This window comes from Triticum aestivum, chromosome 7A (assembly GCF_018294505.1).
Source record: "Triticum aestivum cultivar Chinese Spring chromosome 7A, IWGSC CS RefSeq v2.1, whole genome shotgun sequence".
NCBI classification, from domain to species: domain Eukaryota; kingdom Viridiplantae; phylum Streptophyta; class Magnoliopsida; order Poales; family Poaceae; genus Triticum; species Triticum aestivum.
The window spans coordinates 51,699,575-51,714,353 of record NC_057812.1 but is presented as its reverse complement, the minus strand read 5'-3'; the positions used below and the strand labels follow the sequence as shown (position 1 = coordinate 51,714,353).

The 14,779-nt window shown below is 45.5% G+C and overlaps 1 protein-coding gene and 1 long non-coding RNA gene across 4 annotated transcripts in view; one reads left to right on the top strand and one right to left on the bottom strand.

The window, feature by feature from the left end:
- The window catches only part of LOC123152120 (U-box domain-containing protein 35), a 5,518-nt gene extending 1,190 nt beyond the window's left edge, over nt 1-4,328 (top strand). Inside the window, exons 3-9 of one of the 2 annotated variants that reach the window (XM_044571726.1) lie at nt 419-540; nt 647-768; nt 1,079-1,272; nt 1,383-1,714; nt 1,910-2,011; nt 2,092-2,505; nt 3,113-4,328. In XM_044571726.1, the coding sequence (XP_044427661.1) occupies nt 419-540; nt 647-768; nt 1,079-1,272; nt 1,383-1,714; nt 1,910-2,011; nt 2,092-2,505; nt 3,113-4,099 (2,273 nt within the window). In that variant the 3' untranslated portion in view covers nt 4,100-4,328. The remainder of the gene's footprint in view (nt 1-418; nt 541-646; nt 769-1,078; nt 1,273-1,382; nt 1,715-1,909; nt 2,012-2,091; nt 2,506-3,112) is intronic. The other variant, XM_044571727.1, reaches the window with a different exon arrangement.
- A 154-nt stretch (nt 4,329-4,482) lies between these two features.
- Nucleotides 4,483-8,675, bottom strand: LOC123152121 (uncharacterized). Of its 2 annotated transcripts, none has more exons than XR_006476033.1 (2): nt 5,063-8,675; nt 4,483-4,949 (listed from the first exon to the last, which is right to left on the bottom strand). It is a non-coding gene; the product is annotated as an uncharacterized lncRNA (long non-coding RNA). The 2 variants fall into 2 exon arrangements; XR_006476034.1 differs by having other exon boundaries at nt 4,483-4,942.
- Nucleotides 8,676-14,779: the final 6,104 nt, after the last annotated feature.

Genomic DNA, 14,779 nt, shown 5'->3' with positions numbered 1-14,779 from the left:
CATGAACCTTTTGCTACTATGACTGCTAGTTAAAAATACAGGTTCAGACTGTCATTTTTTTTACAATGATTGGCATTTCTATGACAATTGGATAGGTTAGTTTTGGTTTTGGTTTTCCTGGCTTCACACTGTTAATCATCAGTCCAAATAATTGATCTTGACAGCAGCAGCATCTATGAACACATTTTATGGTTACAGTGTCACAAGGTCATACCTACTACCAGAACACCAACTGCAGAGTGCAGAGTTTTGTCCTTGGGCGTACTGCATTATTGTTAGGTTGATGTCTTGATGAATATGAATTTTTGTTGTACTAAAAGTGTGGGCAATTTGTGATTAAGTGTATACCTGCTGTTCTTTAGTCGTTGCTAATTATTCAGAATTCCGAACTGACCTGGTCTTCATCCTCTGATGACAGTGGGCAATTACCTCCCGGTCTCGCAAGTGCGCGACGACGTAACATCAGCGTACAGGGAAGAGCTGGAATGGCAAGCAAGGAATATGTTGCTCCCATACAAGAAGATGTGTGCTCAGAGACAGGTTGACCGGCTTGCACAATTGCCTGATTTACCATGCAATTTGCAGTTAACATAACTCATGAAATCTGATACAGATAGTGATATGTTTTACCCTGTTTGATCAACAGGTGGAAGCTGAAGCTGTTTTACTTGAATCTGACGATGTGCCTGCTGCTATAAGCGAGGAAATCGACAAATTCAACATTGGCAAGCTGGTCCTGGGCTCTTCGTCGAGAAGCATATTCCGAAGGTACATTCGGATTGTTGTCGTTTCAGCATAAGAAAACTTTTAGGATGACTAGCTGGAGCATTGTGACAAATAGTCAGAAAAGCTTAAGCATTTGGTAGGATGATCATTGTCTTCTCATTTAATTCCCCAGCTACCAGCTAACACTGAAGGTTGCACTGCAACTACTAATTGATTGCAAGTTCAATATGGAAATTTGCAGAGAATTTAAGATGAACAATTCTTTATTATGAAACAAAAGCCTAGTACAGCATAGATGCGAAATGCCTAGTACAATCCTAATCATGTGATTATCATTGTTAACTACTTGCAGGAAGCTCAAAGGAAGCAAGACTGCAACCAAAATCTCCGAATGCATTCCAAGCTTCTGTACGGCATACGTCGTCTCAAAGGGCAAACTGTCATTCGTGCGCTCGGCTACATCTGATGCCTGCGAAACACCCAAGACCATATCTTCTTCAACCGTTTCTTCTCCTAGCTCCAAAAGCCTTTCCAGTGCGCCCTCAGGTAATACTGAAGTCTGCATTTGATTTTGGTTTCTGAAAATTGTTGGTTACACCTATCAACTGAATACAAACAAAAATATGTATTAGAGTGTCTAACTATTCTGTCTACAGCAGAGTGGGATGACAGAAATGGAACAGCAGCTGTATTATTCCGCCAGTCATCTCTGTCATCGCAGCGTGATCACGCACTCGCAAATATAAACAGGTCGGCCAGCAGGGGAGCTACCCCTTCAGGCAGTGCTGGCAGCGAGATCTCTTACCATGCTGATACAACCCTGAAGACAAATTCACACTCAATCACATCAGTAGCGCAGCTCAGTAGCAGCAGCAGCAGTGGGGATTCAGTTTACAGGAGCTTCCGAGGAGATAGCTTCCGAGATATCTCTGATCTGCAGGCAGCAGTTTCAGAAACTGCAACAGACCTGAAGCATTCTCATGACCAGGTAGCCGTTTCACCCTGGGTAAAAATATTTCATTCTATTGGGTACAAAAAAAAAATTCTTTTAAGATGATGGAAGAGTTCATCTCTAGGCCTCAGCATCATACGATGCACACTGCCAAAGCAAAATATCACTACATGAAAGCTAACATGTTTACCCAAATGAATGTGCAATTTATGATCTTTTTTGGCTCAACAGGATGATCTGAAGCTTCAAATTGAGAGTATGAAGGTCAAACTGCGTCATCTTCAGAATCTTCATGATGTTTCTCAGAATGAGCCGGTTGACTCCACTCAGAAAGTAAGATTTTTTTTTAACTATCTGAAGTGTTCAGTAACCTACAAGGTCCTAACTATTTCTTCTTGAAATCTTGTTGTTAGTTACCCAACGACTTGGGCATCCGGCGTGTCGAGGACGGAATTAAGCTTAGAGAGATTGACCTGACAGAAGAGATGGTGAAGAGATTGGTAAGACAAATGGAAAGAGAAGAAGAGCAGGTGGCCGAAAGAGAAGCTCAGCCTAAACAAAGCTCTTCTGAACAGGACAGTAATGGTGATCACCAAAATTCTAGTGACCTCGAAACAGGACGGAAAAATACTGGGCGATGTCTTACAGAGTATAATAGGTACTCATGGGAGCATATCCAGGCAGCGACTTCATCATTTTCAAGCGATCTTGTGATCGGTAAGGGAACATATGGGACCGTCTACAAGGCTAAGTTTCAGCATACAGTTGCAGCAGTGAAAGTTTTGAACTCCCTTGAAGGTTTTGGAACTCAGCAGTTACAGCAGGAGGTACTGTATTTACTTGCCAACACACAAATGTTCTTTACTAGCTGCTCATATTATACCAAAAGGGTGATTTTTAGCAAACAAAATTGGGAAATTTTAAGATACTCCTCAGTTAATATAAGTCATTACTTTTCGATGATCCAATGACTCATGCCTACTATTGATAGGTGCTACTATTAATAGGTGAGAGCCTATAAATGACCATATAGGGCTAATATGAACATTGCATATTGCCATGAAAGCACAATGGTAAATATGGAAAATATAGTTATTTTAGTATTAAGGCTATTTATCTTTCTATTTGGCTAGTTTCACATCAAAGGCATGGTTATGTTCATTTTCACTTCAAATCTCAACTACAAATATCCTCTTCCTTTTGAGGGAAATAAATACATATATTTCGATTGTGATCCCTTTGAGCATTCCCGTCGTAAAGAAATCTCAAAACAAGACCAACTTTCCCATCATTAACACATAATACTTTGATTGTGATCCTTTTTGGCAAAAAAAAAAACTGGTTTTGTTAAAAAACAAAATCAAACAGAATTCGAGTTCAGTTATTGTCTGAACTTTTGTTTTGCAACTCCTAATTTCATCTTACCACCTGCAGCTGGAGGTCCTGGGCAAGATCCGGCACCCTCACCTGCTGCTGCTGCTGGGCGCGTGCCCGGAGCGCGGCTGCGTGGTGTACGAGTACATGGAGAATGGCAGCCTGGACGACGCGCTCAACCACCGCCGGAACGGCATGCCGCCGCTCGCCTGGTACGACCGCATCCGGGTCGCCTGGGAGGTGGCCACCGCCGTCGCCTTCCTCCACAGCGCCAGGCCGGACCCCATCATCCACCGCGACCTCAAGCCGGCCAACATCCTGCTCGACCGGAACCTCTCCAGCAAGGTCGGCGATGTCGGCCTCTCGACGGCGCTGCTCCACCACTCGGGCGCCGGAGGTGGAGGAGGCCAGCAGCAGTCCACGATGGTGAGGAACACGACGCCCGTGGGCACGTTCTGCTACATTGACCCGGAGTACCAGCGGACGGGCGCCGTGTCGGCCAAGTCAGACGTGTACGCGCTCGGCGTGGTAGTGCTGCAGCTGCTCACGGGGCGGACGTCGCCGCTCGGGCTCGCCCATGCCGTGGAGACCGCACTGGAGGAAGACGGCGGTGACTCCTTCGCGGAGATGCTGGACGCAACCGCCGGGCAGTGGCCGCCAGAGGAGGCTAGGGAGCTGGCCGCACTTGCGCTGCGGTGCGCAGAGATGCGACGCAGGGACCGGCCCGGGCTGCGCGAGCACATCCTCCCGGCGCTGGAGCGGATCAAGGACATCGCTGCCAGAGCCGCCAGGGAGACGAAGGCCCTTCTCCGGACAGCATCATCGTCAGCAGCCCCAGGCCACTTCCTCTGCCCCATTCTTCAGGAAATCATGGAGGACCCATGCGTCGCCGCCGATGGGTACACCTACGACCGGAAGGCGATCGAGACATGGGTGAGCATGAAGGACAAGTCGCCCATGACCAACCTCCGGCTGCCGAGCAAGAGCCTCATCCCCAACCACTCGCTCCGGTCGGCCATCATGGAATGGAGCTCCAAGAACAGATGATGATGCACGCAATGTTAGATAGACCTTGTGCAGAAATAGTCTTGGGAAATATAGCTTTTGTGTTGTGTTGTGTTGTGTAGGTACACTGAAATGTGCATGTGATTCCTCAAAAGAATATCAAAATGTGAATAAACAAAAAAAATGCTCTTATCATTTGTTTTTATTTGCATTAAAATGGAAAACATCCACCAGGGAAACCTACTGTTCTATTAAAAACACATTTGTTTTCCTGGGGTGTACTGTTTTGCAGACTTGTTTCTCATATCAGTTCTTGCTAAATCTCAGTCGACTGAGACCTCGTTAAGTCTCAGTCAATGCTATACTCATATAGTACTACAATTTATGCCAGTTCATAAGCATTTTCCACAAACTATACTTTGAGATTTTGTACTGTGTTTGGCTGGGAGGTAACCGAATTTGCCAGCTGGTTACTTGCTTTTGCCCATGTTTCGCATCACACAAGCTTAAGAGCATTTTCAAAGCATTTCAGCATAAGAAACATTTCCGAGTCAAGCTTCTAACAAATACTCCCTCAGTCCCAAAATATAAGAACGCTTTTAACACTACACTAGTGTCAAAAACGTTCTTATATTATGAGACGGAGGGAGTAGTCCATTAGCTTTACCGAACGATCGTAATCACCTTCAACTCCCCACCTCCCTCAAGGTCACAAGAAGACCTCTTCTCCTCAAGGTCACAAGAAGACCTCTTCTCCTTTGACGGAAACACTGAAACTGGATTTGTTATTGTTCTCTCCCCTTGTCTTGCATTGCTTGTAGCCATTACACAGGCTGATGCCTGGACGGCAGCAGTATTGTATTCCACGAAATTTGATTGCACGGCCTGCAAGCTGATATCATCAGATAATCACTAAACAAGTAAGCAGTCAAACCGTAAGACAGACGAGTTTTCCAAATGATGCTTATAACAAGGAAGCTGCTGGAGGGGGCAGAGCTGAATTACCTATGGTTAGCCAGAACCATGATCATCTCCTTGCTGCTTATTCTCGGCTTCGAGCCATTCGTCGCTGCCGTCAATCCACTGACGCAGATCTGCTACTACAGAGACTCCCACATGAACGAGAGCACCTACAGAGAGAACCTTGAGCTCCTATCTACTGCGCTATTCAGTAGTGCCTCATCCACACGAACCAACCTCACCAAGGGCTTCGTCGGAACTGACCAAGACCGCATATACGGCGTCGTGGTGTGCCGCGGTGATGGCGTCGTCGATGCCTGCCCCAGCTGCATCACCACAGCATTCCAGGATGTGTGGCGGGTGTGCACAAACCACAAGGAGGCGCATATTCTATACAAGGATTGCATCGTCCACATCTCTGCGAAGGATCTTATCTACGACTCTACTGTTGTGCTGAACAGGTTGCTGGTCTTCACGGACACCACAAAACACAATATGGATCCCAACATCCCCAGCGAGGTGAGAGCCAAGTACACCGATGTCAGCATTGATGGCAACATCAAGGTGCTGCTTCAAGAGACAGCCAAACAAGCAGCCTACAACTCGACGATGATGTACGCCACCGGCCGCATGGATGTCTACAGCACAATCCCGCTGCTCTACTCTCTGGCGCAGTGCAACCTGGAGTCCTGGACCTACCGCCAAATGACTGTTGGGATTGCCTCGACAATATCAGGAGTGCGGCGAAGAGTTTCTTCTACCAGCAACGTGGTGAATGGATTGCTGGTGTGTGGTGCAATTTCAGGTATAGCACATATCAGTTCTACGAGGGTCAGCCCATGCAGCATATCACCTTGTCGGGTGCTGTAGATCCAACAATAAACATGCCGGCACCCAAGCCGGCGCCAGGGCCAGTTGATCTTCCCAGGCAGAAAGACGAGACTCCCAGCCATAAACACAAGAGTAAGCAAGACTATTTTATATGTTGAAACATTCCTTAAAACATAACCACCTATGTTTGTGTGAAATCTTTTGTTTTAGGGAATATAATAAAGGTTTTGATCATTACCACTGTTGCGCTTCTACTAGCATCATTTTTCTGCTTCATCGTTTGGCTTGGACTGGTCAAAAGGCACATAAAAGGTTTGTTAAGGAAATGCAACTGTACTCACAAATCTCTTAGGCTATTCAGATTCATATATACTTTACATCAGCATTACCTGAAAGGATTAGATAAACTCTGCCTTTTGAATTTAGGTAAACTGAGCTCACAGGAAGATGAAGAACTGGTCTGGGGAATAGGAAGGAGTCCGGAGTTCAAGCTTTTTGATTTTTCAGAAGTATCAAATGCTACAAATAACTTCTCAGATGAAAATAAATTGGGGCAAGGTGGCTTTGGTCCAGTATACAAGGTAAAAGAACACATTTATTATTCCTGTAAACAAAGAGAACAAAATGGAATAAGTTTGCGTTGATGGCTAAATTTGTACGACCATGTAGATTTTATACATGTAGCTTTAATTTTACCCAGAAGCATGGGGGATTACCAGTCAGAAGATAAGTAAAAGCACTTCTATTTCGCAAGATGATATTGTATCACTAATCAATCTCATTTGAACCTCCATAGGGCCAGCTTCCAGAAGGTTTGGAGATAGCAATTAAGAGACTTGCTTCACATTCTGGGCAAGGTTTCACAGAGTTCAAAAATGAAGTCCAACTCATAGCCAAGCTCCAGTACACAAATCTGGTTAGACTGTTGGGATGTTGCTCACAAGGGGAGGAAAAAATATTGATCTATGAATATTTGCCAAATAAAAGCTTGGACTCCTTTATCTTTGGTATTAGTTCACGTAATATCCTGTTATGTATTATATATGGTTTAACTCTGTCTGCTAAAGCCATCCAGTCCTCCCCATCTATCTAATATACATATATTTGTAAACTAATGTGCAGATGAAACTAAAAGAGCTTTACTGAACTGGAATAAACGAAAAGCAATTATCGAAGGAATAGCGCAAGGACTTCTATATTTGCATAAACACTCCCGGTTACGTGTCATACATAGAGATCTTAAAGCAAGTAACATTCTTTTGGACAGTGAGATGAATCCTAAAATATCAGATTTTGGGCTTGCAAAAATATTCAGTTCAAATGATATTGAAGGGAACACAAAAAGGGTTGCTGGGACATAGTAAGCTCTTCCTTAAGTACATACTACTGCAAGTTAACCAAATACCAGACAGAAGTTTACTTTTTTTTCTGTATATTTTCACAGTGGGTATATGGCTCCAGAGTATGCATCAGAGGGCCTCTTCTCGATCAAGTCTGATGTATTCAGCTTTGGTGTTCTGATTCTCGAGATCATCCATGGAAAAAGGAACTCGTCTTTCCATAAAAATGGGGACTTCTTCAACCTTCTTGGATATGTAAGTATTTTCTGTATCCCATATGTAAAATTACTCTGTTTATCTGATGACCTTTATCTAATATGTGTCTAAACTCCTTCAAGGCATGGAAGTTGTGGAAAGAAGAAAGATGGCTTGAGTTCGTTGACGAATCAATAGTTTCAGAGTCACATGCATCAGACACAATGAGGTGTATCAACATCGCATTGCTGTGTGTACAAGAGAATGCAGCTGATAGACCCACCACAATAAGCATGGTTACAATGCTAAGCAGCGAAAGTATAGCCCTGCCTGAACCTAAGCATCCAGCATATTTCCACGTAAGGGTAACGGATGAAGAGCCACCTAGCGCTAACGATGTGACAATGTCTGCTCTATAGGGCAGATAATATCATTCTGCATGATGTCGTTGCTTTCCTGAGGGGGGCTCCTTCTGTTTTATTAACACTAAAGTTGAGACAGAAACAGAAACGTGCCTTTGGTTAAGAGCGTGTAATGAAAGGGAAGACAATCTACTCATGTTCAGACAGACAAAAGGATGGCTACTTAGTGTGCATAGTGTAATGTTGAATCATAACCGGGCGCCTTGGTTGCTAATTACTCGTCGACTTCATGTTCGTGAACGATGAATTGTGAAGTACAGTGGTTTCTGTCTACCTTTTGTGTAGAAATGGTAATGCTTGCCTACAGAAGTACAGATAAAGGGGTAATGCAACGGTAGGTTAAGATTATTCATCCAACAACAGAAGCTTTTGTACTAGTACTGAATGAAACCATAAGCATAAGCATCCACAGAGCAGAGCAAAGGGCTATCTGCACTGAATCCTTTTTTGACAGGTATTTTTACTGAATCGATTCAACGCGGTAGTTCCAGTCCCCTAAATAACAACAAAAAATTCCCCGAAGCTAACCTCGCTTGACGGATCGATCCGAGTAAAGGGGAATCGCGGGCTACCTGTCGGGCACCTTCGGAGGAGGAGGCGGGGAAGACGCGAGATGCCTCGCCGCCGCCTCGATCTCGGCACCGCGTCGGCCTCCCAGGGCCGTCGCCGACCACCACCAGATCCATTGCGGGGCAGCCGCCGGAGGTTGCTGCGGCGGCGCTACGCTGGTCGCAGCGCTCGCGCTCCCGCTGGGGTGGAAGTGGAACGAGCGAGGGACAGGGAGAGAGAGCGCGCCCGCTGGGCTGGGATGGACGGCGGACGGCCGGGTGCCGCGCGCCGGCCTGACTATGAAAACAAAAGTCTGATGAAGTGCACGTGGCCACATATCTGATACAGTACATTATTTCTTTTTTTTGAGTGCCCAAGAAACTACTCAGGCTGTAATACACTCGGAGGCAACAAGGTCCTGAAGTCTGTCGGGAACTTTAGCAATTATTTCCTGGTCTCCACTAATCCTGGCTTCAGCAGCGAGCTCGTGTGTTAGCTTATTGCATTCTTTGGGGACGTGTGATATTTTGTATTCAGAAAAGACTGCAAGGGTAGCTTTTATGTCCAGGATCAGACCAAATAGCGGCGATCTGCTTGGGTTATCAGCACCGCAAAGGTTGGTCAGAGACTTGCAGTTAGTTTCCCACACCACCGGTCCCTTATAGAAGTTCGCCAAGGACTGAAGGCCGATCAGCGCAGCTCGACCCTCCGCTTCCTCGGCCGTGCGTGAATGTGGCAGTTTCCTGCAGACTGGAGACAAGACCAAACCGGCGTGATCACGGTTCACCGCTCCCGCCCAGTTATTGCCATTTTCTTGAAAAAACGCCGCGTCAGTATTGCACTTAGCCCAGCCAACTGCCGGAGTCGACCATAGTAAGCGTTGAACAACAAGGCCGCTCACCCCTATTTGGACAGAACCCCAGTAGTTTTGCCTGAAACTGAAAGTTCCTGGACCGAAGCAGATTTCCATTCCTCCTCATATCTCTGAAGGAAGCCCACTGATCCCAATATTGACTCCTTGCCCCCTGCATGGACACAATCATCTCGCAAGTGCCAACATCTCCAAAGGAGAAAGAGTATTTTTGCACGTAGATCATCAGACACCGTGTCCAGAAGTATCTGTAACCAGTCGTGACCCGTGTAGCGGAAGCTTTTCTCTGGAGGGAGATCCCAAACTTCCCTCGTGGCCTGCCTCAGAGCTCTACTTTTAGTACAGTTAATCACCGCATGATGCTCATCCTCTGCTACTGTACCACAAATGATGCAGGTACCATCCTGAATGATGGTTCGTCTGAACTTATTGCACTGGGTGGCCAGGGTATTAGTTGCTACCCTCCAACCAAAAATCCTGACTTTGGGGGGTACTTTCGCCTTCCAGATCAAATCCCATATGTTGCGGTCATTGTTGTCGCTAGATGAGCTGGAGGGAGCCAAGTTCGTATGACCTTCGATGGCAGCCGCAAGTTTGTATGCACTCCTGACTGAAAAATTGCCACTCTTTTCATAATGCCACGCGATGCAGTCCATGGCATCCACCCTCGGGATGGGGATTTTGCAAATCTCATCCGCATCAAAGGAGTGAAAAATTTGCCTTACTAGTGGCTCGTTCCATTCTTTCCTGTCCGAGCACATGAGTTGGTTTACCCATCTTAACCTGGACCTCCTTATGAATGTAGCTGTTTTCAGTCCCTCATCTCTTGGAATCCACTGGTCTCGTTTGATTTGGATACTCCTACCATCTCCCACTCGCCAAATAATACCCTTTTTAAGGAGTTCTAAACCAGCCTCGATCCCCTTCCACACGGGAGATGCATCAGACGCAAAAACAATGTCCAAAAGGTTGCCATTCGGGTAGTATTTTGACTTGAGTATCCTAGCACAAAGGCTATTTGGATTCTGGACCAGCCTCCAGCTCTATTTGGCAAGTAGAGCAATGTTAAATAGGTGCATGTCCCTAAAACCTATTCCACCCGCTCTCTTCGGCATCGTCATGCGTTCCCATGACATCCAGTGAACCTTACGGTGTCCATTCTCATTCCCCCACCAAAAATCTCGAATCAGCTTCTCGTATTTATCGCAAAAACCTTTTGAAAGGAGGAAACACCCATCGTGTAGCACGGTAGAGCTTGGACGACTGATTTGACATGAACTTCCTTTGCAGCATACGCCATATACTTTTCCGACCAATCATTACATCTTTTCCGAAATCTATCCATGATCGGCTGAAAATTATCATCCTTCACTCTCCCTTCTGGGGTCGGGAGTCCCAAGTACTTGCTCTCAAAGGACGAAGAGATAACTCCCAATGTGCTCTTGATTTCTTCCCTAGTTTCAGCTGGGCAAATCTCACTGAATAGAATAGAGCATTTGCTCTCACTAAGAAGTTGGCCTGTACCCTTCTGAAAGTTTTCCAAGACTCTTCGGATGAGTCTTGCTTGATCCACTGTTGCCTTAAAAAAGAGAAGGCTATCATCAGCAAAAAGGAGGTTTGAGATGCCCGGGCTATTCCTCGCGATTTTAAGAGGTGTTAGGTTCCCATCGTTAATTTCCTTACATAGCAGATTAACTAAGCCATCTGCAACAAAAAGGAATAAGTACGAGCTGAGGGGATCTCCCTGTCTAAGACCTCTAGATGGCGTGAAAGGTTCTAGCAGCTCTCCATTGCACCTGACCGAGTATCTAACTGACCATACACACTGCATAACCCAGCTCGTCCACCTCTTATCAAAACCGGTTTTCAGCAGCACCTCCTCGAGGAAGCACCAATCTACCCTGTCATATGCCTTGGCGAGGTCCAGTTTATACGCACAATGTGTATTATGGGTTTTCTTGCTGTGCTGTATCTTATGGAAGCACTCAAAAGCAATGGTGGCATTATCTGTTATAATCCTGCCGGGGATGAACGCACTCTGGGTCTCTGAAATGATGCCATCCAGCAAGGGGCGTAACCGGTTCACAAGGCACTTTGAGATCACCTTGTACAGGACATTGCATAAGCTTATAGGCCGGTAATCTCTCAGTGATTGAGGGTCTTTACTCTTGGGAATGAGTACAATCACTGTGTCATTAATCCCTTCCGGTAAGTGGCCACTATCAAAAAAAAAAACTCAGAACGCCTTTGATAACGTCATCTCTGAGAACTTCCCAGTTTCTTTGATAGAATCTCGCAGGAAATCCATCCGGCCCAGGAGCTTTAAGGGGACCGATCTGAAACAGAGCGTCACTAATTTCCTCTGTTGTGAAGTTTTTTATTAGCTCTTTGTTCATGTCCTTAGTCACCTGTTGGGGAACGTAGTAATTTCAAAAAAATCCCTACGCACATGCAAGATCATGGTGATGCATAGCAACGAGAGGGGAGAGTGTGATCTACGTACCCTTGTAGATCGACAGCAGAAGCGTTATGACAACGCGGTTGATGTAGTCATACGTCTTCACGGCCCGACCGATCAAGCACCGAAACTACGGCACCTCCGAGTTTTAGCACACGTTCAGCTCGATGACGATCCCCGGACTCCGATCCAGCAAAGTGTCGAGGAAGAGTTCCGTCAGCACGACGGTGTGGTGACGATCTTGATGTACTACTGTCGCAGGGCTTCGCCTAAGCACCGCTACAATATTATCGAGGACTATGGTGGCAGGGGGCGCCGCACACGGCTAAGAATATGATCACGTGGATCAACTTGTGTGTTTCTGGGGTGCCCCTGCCTCCGTATATAAAGGTTCAAGAGAGGAGGAGGCCGGCCGGCCCCTATGGCGCGCCAAGGAGGAGTCCTCCTCCTAGTAGGAGTAGGACTCCTACTAGGAGGGGGAAAGAAGTGGGGAGGAAGAAGGAAAGGGGGGCGCCGCCCCCCCTCTCCTAGTCCAATTCGGACCAGGGGGAGGAGGCGCGCGGCCCACCTTTGGCTGCCCCTCTCTCTCTCAACTAAGGCCCATATGGCCCATTACTTCTCCCGGAGGGGTTCCGGTAACCCTCCGGCTTTTCGGTTTTCTCCGAAATCACCCGGAACACTTCCGGTGTCCGAATATAGCCGTCCAATATATCAATCTTTATGTCTCGACCATTTCGAGACTCCTCGTCATGTCCGTGATCACATCCGGGACTCCGAACAACCTTCGGTACATCAAAACGTATAAACTCATAATATAACTGTCATCGAAACCTTAAGCGTGCGGACCCTACGGGTTCGAGAACAATGTAGACATGACCGAGACATGTCTTCGGTCAATAACCAATAGCGGGACCTGGATGCCCATATTGGCTCCTACATATTCTACGAAGATCTTTATCGGTCAGACCGCATAACAACATACGTTGTTCCCTTTGTCATCGGTATGTTACTTGCTCGAGATTCGATCGTCGGTATCCAATACCTAGTTCAATCTCGTTACCGGCAAGTCTCTTTACTCGTTCTGTAATACATCATCTCGCAACTAACTCATTAGTTGCATTGCTTGCAAGGCTTAAGTGATGTGCATTACCGAGAGGGCCCAAAGATACCTCTCCGACGATCGGAGTGACAAATCCTATTCTCGAAATACGTCAACCCAACATGTACCTTTGGAGACACCTGTAGAGCACCTTTATAATCACCAGTTACGTTGTGACGTTTGGTAGCACACAAAATGTTCCTCCGGCACACGGGAGTTACATAATCTCATAGTCATAGGAACATGTATAAGTCATGAAGAAAGCAATAGCAACATACTAAACAATCGGATGCTAAGCTAATGGAATGGGTCATGTCAATCAGATCATTCAACTAATGATGTGATCCCGTTAATCAAATGACAACTCTTTGTCAATGGTTAGGAAACATAACCATCTTTGATTAACGAGCTAGTCAACTAGAGGCATACTAGTGACACTCTGTTTGTCTATGTATTCACACATGTATTATGTTTCCGGTTAATACAATTCTAGCATGAATAATAAACTTTTATCATGATATAAGGAAATAAATAATAACTTTATTATTGCCTCTAGGGCATATTTCCTTCAGTCTCCCACTTGCACTAGAGTCAGTAATCTTGATTACACAGTAATGATTCTAACACCCATGGAGCTTTGGTGCTGATCATGTTTTGCTCGTGGAAGAGGCTTAGTCAACGGGTCTGCTACATTTAGCTCCGTATGTATCTTGCAAATCTCTATGTCTCCCACCTGGACTAGATCCCGGATGGAATTGAAGCGTCTCTTGATGTGTTTGGTTCTCTTGTGGAATCTGGATTCCTTTGCCAAGGCAATTGCACCAGTATTGTCACAAAAGATTTTCATTAGACCCGATGCACTAGGTATGACACCTAGATCGGATATGAACTCCTTCATCCAGACTCCTTCGTTTGCTGCTTCCGAAGCAGCTATGTACTCCGCTTCACATGTAGATCCCGCCACGACGCTTTGTTTAGAACTGCACCAACTGACAGCTCCACCGTTTAATGTAAACACGTATCCGGTTTGCGATTTAGAATCGTCCGGATCAGTGTCAAAGCTTGCATCAACGTAACCGTTTACAATGAGCTCTTTGTCACCTCCATATACAAGAAACATATCCTTAGTCCTTTTCAGGTACTTCAGGATGTTCTTGACCGCTGTCCAGTGATCCACTCCTGGATTACTTTGGTACCTCCCTGCTAAACTTATAGCAAGGCACACATCAGGTCTGGTACACAGCATTGCATACATGATAGAGCCTATGGCTGAAGCATAGGGAACATCTTTCATTTTCTCTCTATCTTCTGCAGTGGTCAGGCATTGAGTCTGGCTCAACTTCACACCTTGTAACACAGGCAAGAACCCTTTCTTTGCTTGATCCATTTTGAACTTTTTCAAAATCTTGTCAAGGTATGTGCTTTGTGAAAGTCCAATTAAGCGTCTTGATCTATCTCTATAGATCTTTATGCCTAATATGTAAGCAGCTTCACCGAGGTCTTTCATTGAAAAACTCTTATTCAAGTATCCCTTTATGCTATCCAGAAATTCTATATCATTTCCAATCAGTAATATGTCATCTACATATAATATCAGAAATGCTACAGAGCTCCCACTCACTTTCTTGTAAATACAGGCTTCTCCGAAAGTCTGTATAAAACCAAATGCTTTTATCACACTATCAAAGCGTTTATTCCAACTCCGAGAGGCTTGCACTAGTCCATAAATGGATCGCTGGAGCTTGCACACTTTGTTAGCTCCCTTTGGATCGACAAAACCTTCCGGTTGCATCATATACAACTCTTCTTCCAGAAATCCATTCAGGAATGCAGTTTTGACATCTATCTGCCAAATTTCATAATCATAAAATGCGGTAATTGCTAACATGATTCGGACAGACTTAAGCATCGCTACGGGTGAGAAGGTCTCATCATAGTCAACCCCTTGAACTTGTCGAAAACCTTTTGCGACAAGTCGAGCTTTGTAGACAGTAATA